Below are 17,509 nucleotides of genomic sequence, written 5' to 3'. Positions count from 1 at the left end.
GTGCAACGACAACGGACGATAACACATAATCAGCAGAGAAAAGAAGAGGCAATAGGAATACGGGGGGGGCTGTGGTGTGGGTGGGCTGCCCCGTGTTCGGCCGTCTGGACCGGCGTCCCTCCCTGCCTTACTTAGGCTATCACGTGATGGAGATACAGGTGCTATTTATGGCCATTCATGAATCGGCGGGTAATTGATTTGAGTAAGTAGGAGTAGGAGCCCTTCCGATGCTCTAGCAAGACCAGGGGACGAAAAGCCCAAGTATCAATTGGTTATCAAATTGAGCTGAACCGTAATCGCATCTTGACCTCCAAATGCCCGCATTCCATCCAGTCACGTGGCTATTATCGATAACATCCAGATCCAGGGACATGCACCCAAATATAGCATACATCGCACTCCGTACAGCATCATGACTTATCGCATAAAGAAGATGAAACGCCAGCATACAAATATGCAGTGAATTTCAAAACCAAAATATACTGTGCTTAAAAGAACAAAATCAAAAAGCTAGACACGTTCAAGCAAAGTCTTCCGCAAGAGATCAAGAACAAATCATTGCTGTTTCTTCTGCACACTGGCGGAGATGTCCTTCTCAAACGCCGCGTACGGAACCTCGAGGCTCAGGAGAGCACTGAGGCCAACATACAAGATCAGAAGACAGAAAAAGGAGGCCATCAGCCCCATAATGATGCCTGTTTGCTGTCAGATGGGAGTGGTTCATGGCCTGGGGTACTCTACACATACCTGGAGTGAAATAGTGGTATTCGCGGAAAAGCGTCTTGTTTGAGGGGGCATCATCCCCAAGACCATGTGCCGAGAAGTCCCGCTTCAAATCCATGTGGAGGGGATCCTGGTAGGAAGCATCCTCAGATTGGTAAACACCGGTTTCAGAGCTCAATTTCTCCCTAGGCGAAGTGATGTAGAGAACAGTGTACTTCTTGGAATCCGGTAGCCGTTCGATGATGTCGGAAAGAAGGCCATCTGTCAAAGCTGTTAGTACCGTGTTTCGGGAGAGAATCAAGGTGAGATTGCTTGGATACAGACCATTATCTGAAAGCTGGAGGCGGCGATCAGCTCCCTGTGGAAGCACAGGGAAGTCGAGGCGGATCACACGGGGCTCAGCGCCAAAGTCGGGTGAGTAAATACCAGCTAAGAGAAAGAGAGTTAGCCCGGGTTGTCCTGTGCAGCTTGCCCAGATCCAGGTGCTTACAGGAGTCGTCAATGATGGTGGATTGAGCTCCACACTCCGCTTCTATAAGTTCTTGCACCTTCCTTGCTTCTAGAACTCCAACGACTTCGTTTATGATTGTCCTCGAGCGGATGGTGTGATCCTTTCCAGTCAATTTCGCGCCGAGGCGGGGTGCGGACTTGAGTGTAGAGAAGTCGTTGCTGTGGACGCCGGGTTGGGAAGCAATAACATAATAGTCGGAAGGACAACCAGAAAGCTTCGAGGAGAGATCCTCCAGTAGCGAAGAAGCAGTCTTAAGCTGTGCTGAGGCAGAAAGATTCCTAAGGGAGCTGTTAGCTGACTCGTTTCTCGGATACTGAAGGTTCGCCTGCGCGCAATGTTGGTTGTGCATACTCCGAGGTCGACGCTAGAAAAAAGGGAGAAGTATCGTGGAATGCGCTGGTTGTAGTCGCTCCCAGAGCGAGCAATGATAGAGCTCCCAAGCGCATGATGGTTGGGTGAATATAGTTATCCAAATAGATGCAGTGCTCTTCGGAAGGGCCCCAGATGAATGAATGATGTTAGAGCCAGGTGTGATGGCCCGCCGGCTCGGAGGCGGTCGACTTCGGCACGGGCACTATTTAGCCTCCTTTACAAGTTAGATGCCGGGCTCTAGATCGCAATTTTCCCCCACGGAAATATCGCATGGTCACTCCGCTGCGCAAGTTTTGAAAGATTGAGATCGCTTTTATTTTTTTTCATTTCGCTATACATTATCAATATCCTTTGGACTGCCACACCCATTGCCACCCACGACAATGGGTCCTCAAGCCAAAAGAAGAAAGGTCGCCAGCAAAGTCGAGGAGATCAACTTCGACGCTGCTGACCGCGAATCGTTTCTTACAGGCTTTCGCAAGCGGAAGCAACAAAGAATCAAACATGCACAAGAAGTGGCAATCAAGAAAGCGAAAGAGATGAAGAGAGAGGAGCGCAAGAGGGTAAGAATTACTATGCTTGTGTGCAATCGCCGTGGAAGGCCGCTCAACCAAGGCTAATTGCAACGCCTACTCAGATTCGGGAAGAACGCACTGCTGGCTTCCAACGTGCAATCGAAGAACATCAGAGACAGCTCAAAAAGCTGCAGGCAGTGGAAGAGGGCAGCGATGGATCTGATCAGGACAGCCAGGACGAGGATGTTGAGGATCAGGATTGGGAGGGGTTCACGGAACCCCCCGCCGTCGACTACGAAGCTGAATATATCGACGAAGACAAATATACGACGGTGACGGTAGAGGAAATGGATACTTCCAAGGAAGGACTTTTGCGATCAGCGGTCGACGAATCAGACATTGAAAACGAAGAATCGGAGGCAGGCTCCAAAGCAACTGCCGATCCCAACCCCTCTGCCGAACAAAGCAAGAAGCGAAAGGCGGACAACAAGCCCAAGAAGAAGAAGAAAAAGTTCCGTTACGAAAGCAAGGAAGAGCGCAAGGTAACCAGAATGAAGGAGCGCGCATCTAAATCGAGGAAGGCAAACGCCCGACGCGAGCGATCGTGAGTGGACTTGACTTGAATTTAATCAACAGATGGTGATAATGCACATGGACACTCCTATTAAATATACTCTATGTACCTTCTGGTAACGATGAAATGTTTGACGTCGAGTGGAAGAATAGACAAGGTTGCGAGGACGAGCGGAAAACCGGTTGATGGGAACAATAACAAAGCCAGCTAGATGACAAGACGGACAGAGACTGCCAAAGCCGCTTCCTGCCGACAGGAACGAAAGAAATCAGGCTGTGGTGTGCAGGGATAGAAAGCTAAAAGGATAGTATATGTAGGAAAAAAAGCTGGGGCCCCCTGTTGCCGGTATTCTGCGCCACCCTGGCCTTTAGACATTGCTAATGGAGACCTCGAGCTCGTGGAGATCCTTCTGCAGCTCGGCGTACTTCTTAGCCATCTCCTCATACTTGCTCTCCCATTGGTCGCGAGACGCTTCGAGAGCCTGCACCTTGCGCTCGTAGTGACCAGCCTTGACGTCGGTTTGGCGGAGCCTTGAGAAGTACCAAGGTAGTCAGCATCAACCTCCCCTCATCTATATAGGCAAAGGGTGTGGGTAGTACATACTTCTCGTTCGTCTCGCGCAAGTTCTTGTCGGCATCCTCGGCCTCCTCTTCCAGAAGCTGGAGACGTCTCTGGAGAGCTTCGTTCTGGGTATCGTGCTGAGCACCCTGGTTGGCAGCGTCCTTGGCCTCCTTAAGGGCAGTCTCAAGCTTCTCCACCTCACCCTCCAGAAGCTGGTTCCGGTGGTTGAGGGATGTAATTTCCTGCTCCTTGGCCAAGTTCTCCTGCTCCAACGTCTTCACCTTGGTCTTGAGTTCTTCGACCTTCTCCTGAGCCTCCTCAGCCTCCAGGCGGAGGTTGTTCATTCTCTAGACCAGCCAAGGTCAGTGTGCATCTCAGGAAAGTTAATTTTGCTTTTTTCCATTTATGAGAACTATCCTGCAGCAGAAATATGCAGGATCAAGATGTTGAGGCAAGACCATAGGTGGTGTGCATGTGGACATTTGGGGCAGTAGGTTGTAAGCTACCCCGCCAACAGGGGGGGTAAGAGGGGGACAGGTTGACACTCACCTCCTTAATCTTATCCATTTTGAGTAAGTTATTTGCAACGAGGAAATATGTACGAAGTGGAAGAGAGTAGGATGTAAGCAGCAACAACAGGCTTTCGCTCAGCGACAAACCAGGGAAAGAGGACAGAGAAGTGATTGATGCAAGAAGATAGTTTGAACAGATGGGAATAATAGGGAGGAAAGAAAGGGAAGTGGAGGAGGAGGCCTTAAGGTAAGGTTGACTTTCTGGCCTGGCGCTGGCGGTCAGCCGCTAGCACAACTAGCGGGTTGGGTCTTAGCCGATCTGGTATAGGGGCCGTGGCTGACGGGCAGGCGACCGTAGAACCACGGTGTGGCTTTCCCCTTTCACCAGCCCCGTCTCCACGGGCAACCGCCTCGCAAACACCCTTTCTCACCTCCTTCCCCCCCCATCCTGGCTGTTCGTCATGTCCGCGTCTAGAATCGCTTCGACTGCTCGACAGCCATCTCTTGCCCCAGACTCGTTGCTGGCAAGGGTCTTCGTATTCGACACTTCGACACTTCGACAGATTCACACCGATCCGGGTTCTCGCCTTTGAATGCGCTGTCGTGACTCGTAAGCCGCCGCCATGTTGGCTCTTCGCGACCAAGAGAACCTGGTGCATAATCACCAAACGGTCGCCGCATCAAAACCCATGAATCAGGGCTTGAGACGCCTACAGCCGAAGACACCCGTAGCGCGAGCACCCAAAACGCCCTTCAAGATTCCATTGAACGACGAAAATGATCCGCTGGCTTTCGGAAAAAAGACTGTCAAGGGAGCAGGTAAACAGAAGGAAAGCATCAAAGATGCCTTTATGACCCCACTAGGTATGGCAGAGATGCTTTATCCCTACAGCAGAAGCTGATCCATGTACTGATATGACGCGTTTTGTTTCCAGCTGACCCCCGTCAACGCGCCCCCTTGGGCATGAAAACCACCAATGCCAAAGCTAGAGGCCTACAGACCCCCGCCCCGCCCGGAGGCACCGCAAAGCCAGAGAAGTCTCTCAAAAGGGGCTCGACCCAGAGGGTGAAGAAGTTCTCCCCTTTCATCGAACAGGCGCAGCCAGAAACACACACCAAGCATGTGCAGGATGACGTTCCCGATATTGAGTACATGCCGCCCAAGCCTAAAGGTTGGTTACTCACTTACTAGTACCAATCTATGGTATCTAACAGCAGCAGATCTTCCGGACTACCCTGAGGAAATTACCTACGATACCACGTTCCCTCAGTTTCAAGGGAGGAACCTTGCACGCGGGTTGGAAAGCGTGTATGGGGCTGATAATGAAATCGGACCTGATGGATTGACTAGAAGAGAGCGCAAATTCCAGAAAGATTCGGCAGCCTGTGACAAACTGATCGATGATATGATCCTGAAGCAGGTTGAGAGTATCAGTTTCGAAGAGCCGTCTGAAACAGAACAACTGGAGGAGCCTGCTGTGGAAGAGACGGTGAACCGCCGTGTCGGAACCCGCCGTACCAGAGCGACTGCGGGCCTTACCAAAAGCACCAGCAATGTTTCCACCGTACGTGCTCGTGATGCCGCTACCGCCCTCTCGGGGACATACCGATCGGTTCCCCGCACCCGATCAGCTGCTTTGGCCAAACCAAGGACAAGGATTGCCACGTCCTTGTTTCCTACCAAAACGCCCCGAGCCCCAGACAGCCCGTCAAGCATGCATCACACCGCAGCTGAAGCCAATTCCAAAACGACTCTGGGGTACACTCGAGGCCGCGAGGTATCATCTAAGATGAGTAGCAGAACAGCTACCCCCGTCGAGCAGGACCCGGCCCCGAAGGGCATTTTATCTCCAGAGACTTACTTGCATCCTTCTGGCACGTTGTCTTTGGCCGATGGACTTCCCATCTTGGTTGCTGAAGAGGACCTTCCAGTTTACGATGAAGATGTGGAAGCTCAGGATTTTCAATTGACGCTGTGAGAGCAGATTAGCATAATGGAACAAAGGCCTACATTCCAAGGAGAGGCTTCGGTGTCTGGGTGGGTTTATTATTGTTTCGGTGGGTGCACGGTGTTTCAGATGGTGCTTGCTTTTGGTCCGTCTGCTTTTTACTCTGTGGTTGATGCGATTCTATTGTTGAACAAACCATGGTGGGCAAATAATCCATGTGCAGACCGCAGCGTGGAAGGTTTCCAGGGGCGTTTTGTATGAAGTGATTTGATGATTATGATTACATGCAGCATTTAGCTTATGAGACTTTTTTATGACGCGGGGAAATGGGAGCTAAAGAGATCGACAGGCCAGGCCATTAAGTTACTGAGTACGAGTAGCATGTACATAGTAGCATTAGGTGCATCCAGCATGCATCAACTTAAGTAATCTTTATGTACAGTAACTGACTACTGCACATACTAAAAAAAAGTATGTACAGTAATGTTATCTGAATGGACACGGTATCCTCGGAATCAGTCGTCATCAGACGATGGAGAAGCACTTTGAGTGGCCACGACACCCATTACTAAGAATACGATGCGGCTGGTTATTCGCCTGGCAGCGTTTCAGCAGGGTGTGACGGTGTGTGTGACGGTGTGTGCTTACCGTGGATGCATCGGTCTGGGTCCCGAACCTCAATCTCCATCGGATTTCCCTGCCGGGCGCATAATTGGAGCAATAATAATAATAATAATAAATAGTTACCTAGTATTGGTAGTGTACCTTGACCAGGAGCTTGCAACAGTCTAGCCTCACCAAAGACATCAGATTAGACCTTAGAAGACCACCAGCCTCTTCTCACCGCTTCTCTCTCTCTTTCTCATTCTCTTTCACCCTTGCGAACAGCCCTAGAACAACTGACGAAGCACTAGACCCAAATGAAGTCAAGCTATCTTTGGCGTAACTTGGGCACTGTACATGTTGTACTCCGTACCTGGAGCTTTTATCAATACATCTGACTATTGTTGTTCAACAATTGGTAACTACCAAGCAGAACCATCTTTAAGCATAGCTTATGGCTACCAATTGGTGAAAGACCAATTTAGGAATTGTTTTGACGTGTAATGTAGAGACGCACCTACACAATCTGTACCATATGGAGTCGAGTGATAAATTGGAATGAAAGGGATCCGATGCTGCTCCTCCCCAATCTAGCAATCCATCCACATCCACTCCCGCTGCCGTCCAGACACTCGCCGCTCTCCCTCCCTCTTTTCCCATCCTTCCCTTTCGTCCTCTTCCTCTTTCCACCTCTTTTATTTCCCTTCCCCTCCCCCCCCCTCCCTCCTTCCCTCCTCCCCTCCTCTCTTCTCTCTTCTCTCTCAATTCCCCCTCATCCTGTCAATTCGTCTCCTCCGTCATGACGGTTGTACATCCAGAGTCCCTTGAGGACTTCGAGTACATCGAAACTCCTTCCGCCTCGTGCATCACTCCCGCTGATGACTGTGGTGTGCGGACGACCTCCGTGAGTCGCTTTGCTGTCTCCCTTCTTTTATCCTCTGGCAATTCTTGTTCTTCTCATTCCAATGAGACCTCAGAGCCGTGGAAATCAAACACTGACTGTCAATGGTTTCCCTGTTACCTAGTACCCGGCCATTAAAAATGCCCCTGTACCGGCCGATTCCCCCGGCAGCGATAGCTTCTCCAACACTCTGTTGTTCGCCCTCTTGTTGCTGATCCCATGGTACTTCGCTCGCCAAGTTGGCGGTGGTTTCTACACCACCATCTTCTTTGCTATCTTCACCACTATCCCCATTCTCATGGCCTTTTGGTCTGTAGCTTCTTCCATCTCTCCCCGCAAGAACGAAAAGGCCAAGTATGCCGGTCGCCCCGTCGAGTACTACCTCAGCTTCCACAGCGAGCATGATCGCGCTGCCTATCGTGGCAAGAGCAAGATTCCCATGGAGGTTTTCTATGAAAAGTACTTCAACGGTGAGGTGGAATTCAAGTGTGACGCCCTGGAAGCCCTCGAGTTCCGTCACGACTGGGCCAATTTCCGTTTCACCATGGGTCTCTTCAAGCATTTCCTCTTCGGTTTCATTCCTGAGATGATCATGCACACTCGTTCCCAGGGTAAGTGACCAGGCGTCATTTGATTTTCGGGGAAACTAGGTTGCTGACTGTAGATGCGTCAATCAGATGAGGAACAGGTTCGTGACCACTACGATCGTGGCGATGACTTCTATGCTTGGTTCCTGGGTCCTCGCATGATTTACACCTCTGGAATCATCAGCGATATCAACCGTGAGGAGACTCTTGAGGAGCTTCAGGACAACAAGCTGGCTGTGGTGTGTGAAAAGATTGGCATTCAACCCGGTGACACCGTCCTCGACCTCGGTTGCGGTTGGGGTACTCTGGCCAAATATGCTTCGGTTCACTATGGCGCTCAGGTCACTGGTATCACCCTCGGTCGTAACCAGACTGCTTGGGGTAACAAGGGTCTTCGCAATGCTGGTGTTGAGGAATCTCAGAGCCGTATCCTGTGCCTCGATTACCGTGACGCCCCCCGGGTGGACGGAGGTTACAAGAAAATCACCTGCTTGGAAATGGCTGAGCATGTCGGCGTTCGTCACTTCACTACTTTCTTGTCTCAGGTCTACGAAATGTTGGATGATGACGGTGTCTTCTTCCTTCAGATTGCTGGTCTGCGTAAGTCCTGGCAGTATGAGGATCTGATCTGGGGTCTTTTCATGAACAAGTACATCTTCCCCGGAGCCGACGCTAGCACCCCCCTTGGTTTTGTCGTTGATCGACTGGAGGCCGCCGGATTTGAGATCAAGGCTGTCGACACCATTGGCGTCCACTACTCTGCCACCCTTTGGCGCTGGTACCGGAACTGGATGGGTAACCGTGACAAGGTCGAGGCCAAGTACGGAAAGAGATGGTTCAAGGTTCGTGACTTTCCTCAATGATCACCACCGCACATGACTGACCAGCGTTTGCAGATCTGGGAGTACTTCTTGGCCTACTCTACCATCACCTCTCGCCAGGGTGGAGCTACCTGCTGGCAGCTTACTCTTGTCAAGAACATCAACTCCACTCACCGTGTCGAGGGCATTAATCGTCAGTTCGGTCTCACCGGCGCCCGCCAGTCCGCTATCGACAATGTTGGCCACGGTGTTGTCCCCAGCGCTCACGTGCCTAAGAAGGCTTGAAGGGGTACTCCAACACTTATGCAGTAGGCCCTTCTGGTGCCTCGACTTGACAGATTTCCTGGTTTCTGGTTGTTGAAGACGCAGAATTTGAATGACCTGGCGAAAATGGATATGGTTGCATGAATTTTCTTCAAGGTGGAGACCTAAGGAATAATGAGGTGCAGAAATGAAAATGGTTTGGAAATTGATAAGGGGTCTGTTTATGGGACACGAATGTGTGGGCGGGGTTCACAGAAATGACGAACTTAAGTTACGTACAATGATTCTGATTTATATAACCAGTCTGGCTCAGACAGAGTCTCTGTGTTTCAAATCAGAACAGCATGTATTAATGAGACACAAATGAATGCGACTGTGGTTGTAAGACGGGTATTGACTTCTTCAAATCTGTAAGCGTCGAAGGCTTAGTTGTAACATTTGGGAAACGAAATTCTTATTTACATTGCTCGAAACGCCAGATGGCGGTATGTGTAGTCATGAATCATACAATGCTTTCGCCAATGAAGGCGAAAGTCTAGATCAAAAGGGCCATCCTCCAGGCTCGCGGGCGTTTCTCAGTCTAGTCGTTTATACAGCTTCGCCTTGCTGCCTCCCGCACCCGAGCAGCAAGACGCCGCGGCCGCTGCTTCCGGGTGAAGAGTTGACTTGTTGAAGGCCTGAGATGACTGCGGCACATCGACGGCGGGGTTCTTGGTGAAGAAGCCGTCGGGACGCAGCATGACGCTGATACGTTCCATGGGCATGACGGGGAAGTCCTCAATGCGGGGGTTGTGGGTCAGTCCGAATGCTACAGAAGGATGGCATGTTAGTCCATTGTACAGTACTTTCTCAAGGTGGTGCGATACACATTGGAGGGGGAACTTACTGTGCCAGAGAACCACGTCCTCATTCTCGGTTGGATCGTTTCTCTTGACCCATGTCTCTACGCCGTCTGCGCGGTGGCTTTGATTCGTGAACTCGCCTGCCGCGTAAAGTTCCTCGTCCCGGTACTTTGTGACCCAAACGGGCCGTGTAGCGAATTCAGCCCGTTGATGTCCGATCGAGTTCTTGCTTTGGATCAGCATTTGGCTGGGTGCGGCGTGGAGCTTGTATGCCACGGGCTTGTAAGTGATAGGGTTGATGCTGCTGTCATTGCGAATTTTGAAAACTCGGCTTCGGCTGATATCAAGATCTGCGGCGCTGGACTTGCTGATGACAGTTTGCTGAGTAGTGTATCCCACAAAATAGGGGTTCTGGTCATCCTCGGGTAAGGGGACACTGTCCTCATAGAAGACGGTATTCTTGAAGCCGTCGAGGGCGGGATCAACCCGGAACGAGAACATATGTTGATGGTAGGGAGCCATAACACCGGGGCCAACATTTGTACCCCATCTAACAGTCTTGCCGTCTTCGTTATCAAACGGTACCGTAGACAGAATGCCTGTAGCACGGACTTCAAGTTCGACGTTGGCCGCCTGATCGAATATGTAGGCGAAGATGTATTCATAGTTAGCAACAGTGCAGATCATCTGCATAACAAGCTGACGATTGCGGACAACTGTTGCCGCATTAGTTCTGTAGTTGGTGTGCTTATGTTGAATACCGTTGTCCTGTTCGTGCATGCAGATAATGTTCTTTAACAGGACTGGGTTGCCCTTGGAGTCGGCTCGGTAGCCATCAAAGTATTTGATGTGGCCCAAGCAGTCACAGCCGAGCGAGAGCTGATTGGCGTTGAGACCGAAACCAACATCGCCAACATCAAAGGCCTGCTTGCGGTGATAAGGGGCGCGAGGGTCTATGCGGATCAGATTAGCGATAATTTTGAACAGGTACGTTGGGGTTAAATCCCACCTCCATAGGGCACCGTCATCTCCGAGACCGAGAGACGGTAGAAAACACTGCGATTGTCATATGTGACATTGTACAGAACCATACCCTCCCGGTTGTTGAAGCCGACCCTGAAACGCCACTTTTGCCAGTAAACAAAGTTGCCGTCCACGTTGAAAGAGGGACCTTCTGGTTGCTGGACAATGTAAGGTCTGAGATCCGTGCGAACAGGCTCATCAAGGAGATCGTGAGCATATTGCACAGCCTTGACAGGCTTCCAAGGCTGCGTTTCAGTGAATGAATGACCATCGCCTCCTGGTAGATAGTCCATGCGGATCAATTCGTGGGTAAAGGCGTCGAAGACGGGAGAGAATTTGCATGGCAGGGAGTAGTGGTTATTTTGAGGGTGGTCGACTTCCATCATGTACATGAAGCATTGGAACATCCGACGTGTCTCAGTCTGGTTCTCAGTGCCGTACATCCATGGATCATTGCACACAGCCATTCCCGGGGGCAAGTTAAGCTTCGCGATCTCTGCCTGCACAGCCGGGTGCTTCATGCAGACTTCTTCAATCACAGCAAGTTCATCGATATCGACGGGAGGCTGTATGCACATCAATGTCAGTGCTCAATACAAAGATTATCGTAAATGATGATGCGCATACCTGAACGGTCTTGGGGAGCACTTTAGTCGAGACAATTGACGCGGTGTCAGCATTGATGAGCGCCTTGCAACATTCAAGAGTATCGAGGCGATGAAAGTATGAGTATAGGAGGCGGGTGGGCTTGCGCGGTAGGGGCTGTCCTAGACGTTCGGCTTCAATGTATGGGACAACCTCATGCTTGATGGGTTCGTGAATATCGATCCGATTGTAGCGAAGCTTGACACCAGCGAAAGCATTTTCCAAAACTCGAACCGCTAGTCTGATTTCTCGCGGAGTGACGGGATCGAAGGGATGAGGGCCACTCGATGCACTCAATCGAGGGCTGGGTTCAGTTGCGAGAGACATCTTGGGGTTGTATTAAGGAACCAGAAGAAAAGTACTGGTTTGACCATTGAGGGAGGGAGGAGGAGGATATTGAAGGGCCTTTAAGTAGTTCCAAAGGTTCTTTTTCCACATTTCGCAAGCAGCAGCAGCAGCAATAGCTGTAGTAGCGTTGAGTTGATCCAGAGCTTCCACATCAAGGAGATTGAAGATTATTGACCATGGGAGAGTCTGGATGGACTTGCCTAAAGCGGAAAGTAGGCTGGGGGTAGTGGGGGGAAGTGGGGGGAAGCGTTTATCTCGCCGATGAAACATCATCCTTCAATCGCTCTTCTCGCTTCTCTTTCGCTCTCCCCACCGCGGCTATTCCAGCTACTCATAGACTGCGAGGATGAGCATCATCATCATCATCATCATCATCATCATCATCATCATCATACACGGCAATTTCATTAGTCACACGGTATGGTTTCTCGTACCTGGCATGATGCTCTTCGGAGCCCGAGGGGTGCGAGAAATTCCAGAGGCGATAAGAAATATTCGTCCCACTCTTTCCTTTATCTGGCGCTCTTATCAGTCTACTTACTGACTACGTATCTACACCCAGTCTACAACCAGTATACTCCGTACTAACGTTACTACGGGAAATCAAAAGAGCCGACGCCACTATCTTCGTCTGGTGATGAGTAGCGTCAATTCTTTTTGAGCAGGCTGTACTCCGCTGTACTTACGCAGTACTAGGTACCTTCTGTACTGTACTGTCCACCCAGTAGTCACGGGTCTCCCTTGGCAATCCCAAGAGGGGAAGCCCAGGCGATAACGTGGGCGCATCACTTACCCTTTCCAGTTTAGTGCCATCAAGGAAATCCATCTCCGCCGTGTCATCAATCCATAACTAACTCAACTCACTACTCTCGCTCACTGTCACCCCCCCTCGCCACTTTCGATCAGTATCTGAATCTGAAGATACTAGCCTCGATGCTACCTGCATTGGTTAGATCTTGTGCCTCAAAGAGCGAGTCCATATGAGTATTTGATACGTGCTTGTGGGGATTCTCTCCCTGCTAAATCAATCGGACCAGTTCTGACATAGAACTTGTACAACATTCATTCACTCAGTACACCGCCAAAGCTCAGCGTTTCATTCCTATCGGTCCTCGGGCTTTCGCCCATGCTAGCCTCATAATGTGGGACGACACTATGGCTGGAGACCGACCACTACCTCACGCGGCTGCAAACCCATTGGAGGCACAATTTCAGGTCGTTAGTAAGAGAAGATGCAGGAGAGAGGGCGGGAAATGGACACGCACTGGCTGTCTGACATGTAAAAGTCGCCGGAAAAGATGTGACGAATCTAAGCCTGGGTATGTCTAGTGGTGATTACCTTCCTTGTCACTGACTGAACTCGTTTATCAGATGTCGTAGCTGTGCTAGATTAGGGCTACAGTGTGAGGGATATGGCTCAATATGGGCAGAGCCCTTGAACCCGTCAGCACAGGTCTTCAGTCAAACAAAACCAACAAAGCGCAGGAGACTTAGCACATCGTCTTCCATTTCCTCATCCTCCTTGGGACGAGCAAGTGCGAGCTCCCCATGCTCAAGCTCCTTATGGCTACATTACCAACCAACTACCCCTACCACATTCTCAGATCCCGGTGATAGCGATACGTGTTTATCGAACGTCGATGACACTATGGATGAGGTTGACCAGATGCCAGCACATACCACTGCCGAGAATGGTGACCTCTCTATAATGACACTCACACCCTGTAAATCCCTCAGTCATCTTTCGCACTCAGAAACGCACTATCTTCAATACCACATGGAGCTCGGCTCCAAGTTACTCGCAAACCTTGAGAGCGCCGACAACCCTTTGCGGTCTCTGATCATTCCTCGGGCCCTATCATCTTCGCTCCTTATGAAAGCGTTATGCGCAGTATCAGCGACGCATTGTGCGAATCGAATAGCTGCCCATTCAGAAGCCCAAACTGCTGCCACAATGTATTACATTCAAACCCTGAATGGGCTGCAATCTGTGCTCTCAGAGTATCCCACTGGAAGATTTCCTGATGAAGCTATTCTCGCGGTGGCTTTACTCTGCAAATACGAGATTGTCCGTGGAAGCGTTAAGCAGTGGGTCGCGCATCTGAATGCTCTTCAGAAGCTAGTCATTGCACGGGGTGGGTTTGGGGCTTTGAATCATGATACCCGGGAGTTCCTGATGGGCTTGTATGTCGTCAGTCTCATCGAGAAAAAGGCAATACTGACAAAAAATAATAGCTACATTTATGCTCATAACGTTGCTAAAATCAGCAATCGCAAGCAAATCACCTCCAGCATGCTTGATATGGAGGACGTCAGGATCACCAAGCTCGATATATACATTGGCTACGCGGAAGATCTTGTCAAACTCTGCGCGAGGATCGCTGATCTACCTTCCCTGAGCCATGACCCTGTAGCTTTGGGAATCGAAATTCATGCAATGTGAGCCGCCTACTTCTCTATAGCCTCTCCCCACCCATCATACTTTCGACCCCACAGACGTGCATATATAGCTGATACATACCCCCAGTGATACCCTACTGCATGATTGGACGCATCAGGACATAAGGTACATAATTCCCGAGGGTATCACAGAAATGAACCTCTGTCGCCTCCGCATGGTCGCAAATTGTTTCCGCGATGCGGCATACATCTACCTCCATTCAATACTGGAGAAGATGAGCAAGGGTATGAAAACCACCTTCACTGCAGGCCCTTGGTCAGCTTTGATCACTATGACGAGGTCGGATGCCCTGCAGATGCTTCTGGACAGGATCCGAACGGCCTCACCCCTCGATGCCCACTGCGAATATTCGGCGCTCACATTTCCTTTGCTCATCGCGGGCTGCGAGATCAGGGTACCCGATGATAAAGAGCTTATCATGACATGCTTGAGTAGCCTTGAGGTCAACTTCGGGATTGGGAATGTTAAACGAGCGAAGGAGATGCTACAAGCTCTATGGGCTATGGAAGGAGTGCATTGGCTGGACTTGCTGGATCAATTACAGTGGGATCTCATACTCGCTTGATATGGGAGATTGATTTTGGAGAGGGTATGGACCTCCGGAGGCGGAGATGTATGCCCATAATGAACAATTTTATGAGTCCAAGGCATATACGATTATCTTTTAGCCAGATGATAGAATGATGATGGGCGACGACGCCAAAGTTTGAATCACCAGCACGATTGTTATATTTGGCTAGAATTGTAAGGGTATCTTCATGTCGTCGTGGCGTAAGTACAGAACAAAGATGGTCGAAGCGCCCAAGAGGCCCAAACTCAACTAATGGGCGTCATAAAAAGCCAGATGCTTCACTCAATGGTCAATCTGAAAGGTCTGTGCACGATGCTTCGTAACGGATTTGTAAACTGAGATCAGCTCAATCCCATATTCACCTCGTCGCCTAGCCCCAATTCTCGCTCTGCCCGTTCGGTTCCTCCTGCCGCTCGGGCAGCCCATCGATCCAGCTGATCCTGCGCTCGAGTGATTTCCTTTTCTCGGAGGCTACCGTCTGGTCCCTGGCTGCTGCTGTAACTGGCGGTGCCGGAATAGTTGGACAGTTTTCGAGAGTGGGAGATATTAATCGGCCTGGAAGGGGCTCTCCCGAATGGTGGTGGATTGGTACTATTGGCAGACGTTATTCTTCCAAGATCAACGGAGGAGTTGTTGATGGAGGTTGATGGAGCAGAGGAGAAGCTGCTGTTCTTGATGTCGCTTACACTCTTCGTGCTCCCGAACCATTGGCGTCTCCGTGACTTGGAGGAGGTCGAGGGGGCCAGGCTATCGGTATCGCATCCACCGCTACTACCCACCGGATGCGCATCCACGGTGCCGGTTGGTTTCTTTTTCTGTTTCTCTGCCTCCAAGGCTTGGGACAGACCGGATGTCACTGCTGTAGATGTGCCCTCGGCTGCTGCAGAAGGCACTTCAACGAGTTCAGCGTCGCGACACCATTTCCGACGACGGGTGTATCGGTCCCAGCCGTCCTGGCCACGGCGACCCTCATTCCACTGCAGAAGATTAGCTAGACTGCCTGGGTTGGAATCGAGTCCAAGGAACCAAACTTGCCTTGTTGTCGTAGTAGATCCACCCCCCGCCGTCAGAGGACTTGGCATCGGAGTGTCCATTTTGGTCATCGGCCCCTTCGATATGCCACTCGCTGCCATCTACCCACCGCCACTGTACATTCCCACTTTGAACGCCAGGCAGCTCAAATTCGTCCTTTGCAGGTACCGGATTCAGATGCTCGTCGGTCCAAGCAGCACGCTCGGAGGGGAAGAGAGAGTAAGTCCACCCAATGCCCAGCCAGCGACGCTGGTTCTCATAGATGATGAATGTGAATCGGACGCCGGAGGAATCCCCGCGGCGTCTCGTGGCGATGTTCACCGCATGCCCGTGACTTTGCATCACGGCCGATAATGTCTTTTCCACATCCGACGAGAAAGACAGTCCAGTAATCATGGAACAGATTTTGCGGATGGTCAATGAACGCCATAAAATGACTCGACAGACCCTTGCCGGTCGGGAGTGATAGGTGATGATGATAGTGCCAAAAATCATGACTACACGACGAGTGGTGATCAAATACAATGGCGGGACGGTTAAAGCAATCCAGAGAGGCGTCACAAATAAGATCCGGAAGAAGAGAGTAGTAAGAGCTGGCCGGGTGGTGGCAGATGTAGCCGTCCTTTGCGTTGATAAGAATTCGGTCAGCTCCACGAGGGGTTCCAACAGTATGTTGCACCGAGTTGTGAATGTCCTCATAGTTTCGACAATCTCATCTAGGGTCTCGTTGCCATGAGGAGAGCTGTCAGATATGGCTCTTTGATGGCTCTGTTTCTCAGCAATGTGAGCCCTAGAGGACAAGGGCGAGTATCGTCTCCAGTACATGCCCAGAATGAGCCCGACCACCAGCAAGAGTGGCCCTGCCCACAAGATGATGACCTCGCCATAGAGGACCAGGGTCCAAAACACGGCCACAAGTAAGAAGCTCTGCCATCCGTCCCCAGTTGTCCATGTGAGCAAGCCCACGAGCTTATTTAAGGGTAGAATAAAGGGGTGCGAATAAGCCAAAGCGCGGGTTATCTGAGGCGGAGTGGCGACTAAAAGAGGGGACTTGCGGTGTACAATTATACTTGAGCGTTGTCTCGAGGTTAATGATGAGCCGGAGATGGTAGTAGGAGAGAAAGCAGCGACCGTCGGAGGCTGAGAGTCAGCATGGTCCTGCGCAGAAGAAGATGACGGGGCCATGGAATCTATCCACGGAAGTTCTTCTATCCCAGCATATCAGTATTTGGTGAACGGCCGACACGAGAGGGATATAACGAGGACTCTTTGAGGAGCGTTGAGGATGCGTTGAATGTCTTACATACCGAGTGCTGCCATCCAACAACAGAGACGTCATATGCATTCGCCAAGGGCATTGCGGGCGGTGAGCGGAGAAGAAAGTGAGGAGGTCGCAAGGACGAGCAAGTACGGCGAAGTAGAAGAGGAAGAGGAAGGAGGAGGCGGGTGGGGGGGAGAAGAAATAGGAGAAGAGAAGGGACAGGCGAGAAGCTCCAGCAGGGGCGGTAGGTAGAATTAGTATTCAGTAAGTGGAAAGCCGATCCATCATTCTTCAAATTGCGGGGAAAGCACACAAGAACAAGTTCGAATTGAAGCCTTTTTCCAAATAATGCGAAGTCGTAGTCCATCTGTTGGTTGTCCGGTCGGGAACATGTGACAGGGACTTCTGACCGAGCGATTGTACGGGGTACTGT

At 50.7% G+C, this 17,509-nt stretch overlaps 8 protein-coding genes across 8 annotated transcripts; 4 read left to right on the top strand and 4 right to left on the bottom strand.

Moving 5' to 3' along the window:
• Positions 1 to 191: 191 nt before the first annotated feature.
• Positions 192 to 1,683, bottom strand: BO72DRAFT_449297 (Ac45/VOA1 transmembrane domain-containing protein; the record flags this gene model as incomplete). The annotated part of the gene is made up of 5 exons (XM_040944990.1): positions 192 to 695; positions 748 to 984; positions 1,048 to 1,152; positions 1,214 to 1,512; positions 1,586 to 1,683. 5 exons carry the CDS (start codon positions 1,678 to 1,680, stop codon positions 556 to 558), a joined length of 876 nt encoding a protein of 291 aa, XP_040800057.1. The 3' UTR covers positions 192 to 555.
• Positions 1,684 to 1,862: 179 nt separating this feature from the next.
• BO72DRAFT_154152 (rRNA-processing protein RRP17) lies at positions 1,863 to 2,932 on the top strand. Its single transcript, XM_040939251.1, has 2 exons — positions 1,863 to 2,169; positions 2,244 to 2,932. Exons 1-2 carry the CDS (start codon positions 1,990 to 1,992, stop codon positions 2,727 to 2,729), a joined length of 666 nt encoding a protein of 221 aa, XP_040800056.1. The 5' UTR covers positions 1,863 to 1,989; the 3' UTR covers positions 2,730 to 2,932.
• Positions 2,645 to 3,936, bottom strand: BO72DRAFT_449296 (tropomyosin). The gene is made up of 2 exons (XM_040944989.1): positions 3,299 to 3,936; positions 2,645 to 3,225 (listed from the first exon to the last, which is right to left on the bottom strand). The coding sequence occupies exons 1-2, from the start codon at positions 3,598 to 3,600 to the stop codon at positions 3,063 to 3,065; spliced, it is 465 nt and encodes a 154-aa protein (XP_040800055.1). The 5' UTR covers positions 3,601 to 3,936; the 3' UTR covers positions 2,645 to 3,062.
• Positions 3,937 to 4,143: 207 nt separating this feature from the next.
• BO72DRAFT_478413 (uncharacterized protein) lies at positions 4,144 to 6,077 on the top strand. The gene is made up of 3 exons (XM_040947504.1): positions 4,144 to 4,632; positions 4,704 to 4,940; positions 4,990 to 6,077. Exons 1-3 carry the CDS (start codon positions 4,392 to 4,394, stop codon positions 5,745 to 5,747), a joined length of 1,236 nt encoding a protein of 411 aa, XP_040800054.1. The 5' UTR covers positions 4,144 to 4,391; the 3' UTR covers positions 5,748 to 6,077.
• A 1,029-nt stretch (positions 6,078 to 7,106) lies between these two features.
• BO72DRAFT_449293 (putative cyclopropane-fatty-acyl-phospholipid synthase) lies at positions 7,107 to 9,284 on the top strand. The gene is made up of 4 exons (XM_040944988.1): positions 7,107 to 7,224; positions 7,346 to 7,832; positions 7,899 to 8,650; positions 8,705 to 9,284. Exons 1-4 carry the CDS (start codon positions 7,120 to 7,122, stop codon positions 8,912 to 8,914), a joined length of 1,554 nt encoding a protein of 517 aa, XP_040800053.1. The 5' UTR covers positions 7,107 to 7,119; the 3' UTR covers positions 8,915 to 9,284.
• Positions 9,285 to 9,364: 80 nt separating this feature from the next.
• On the bottom strand, positions 9,365 to 12,053 carry BO72DRAFT_153958 (amine oxidase). Its single transcript, XM_040939249.1, has 4 exons — positions 11,386 to 12,053; positions 10,745 to 11,324; positions 9,780 to 10,688; positions 9,365 to 9,701 (listed from the first exon to the last, which is right to left on the bottom strand). The coding sequence occupies exons 1-4, from the start codon at positions 11,728 to 11,730 to the stop codon at positions 9,469 to 9,471; spliced, it is 2,067 nt and encodes a 688-aa protein (XP_040800052.1). The 5' UTR covers positions 11,731 to 12,053; the 3' UTR covers positions 9,365 to 9,468.
• A 661-nt stretch (positions 12,054 to 12,714) lies between these two features.
• Positions 12,715 to 15,274, top strand: BO72DRAFT_153931 (Zn(II)2Cys6 transcription factor). The gene is made up of 3 exons (XM_040939248.1): positions 12,715 to 13,070; positions 13,123 to 14,190; positions 14,279 to 15,274. Exons 1-3 carry the CDS (start codon positions 12,892 to 12,894, stop codon positions 14,775 to 14,777), a joined length of 1,746 nt encoding a protein of 581 aa, XP_040800051.1. The 5' UTR covers positions 12,715 to 12,891; the 3' UTR covers positions 14,778 to 15,274.
• Positions 14,804 to 17,438, bottom strand: BO72DRAFT_431884 (PEX28-32 family peroxisomal membrane protein). Its single transcript, XM_040943147.1, has 3 exons — positions 17,123 to 17,438; positions 15,819 to 17,023; positions 14,804 to 15,760 (listed from the first exon to the last, which is right to left on the bottom strand). Exons 1-3 carry the CDS (start codon positions 17,133 to 17,135, stop codon positions 15,125 to 15,127), a joined length of 1,854 nt encoding a protein of 617 aa, XP_040800050.1. The 5' UTR covers positions 17,136 to 17,438; the 3' UTR covers positions 14,804 to 15,124.
• Between the last annotated feature and the right edge of the window lie 71 nt (positions 17,439 to 17,509).

This window comes from Aspergillus fijiensis (genome assembly GCF_003184825.1).
Source record: "Aspergillus fijiensis CBS 313.89 unplaced genomic scaffold BO72scaffold_32, whole genome shotgun sequence".
In the NCBI taxonomy this organism is placed as follows: Eukaryota; Fungi; Ascomycota; class Eurotiomycetes; order Eurotiales; family Aspergillaceae; genus Aspergillus; species Aspergillus fijiensis.
The sequence above is the reverse complement of the archived record's forward strand: the minus strand, read 5'-3'. Positions and strand labels throughout refer to the sequence as shown.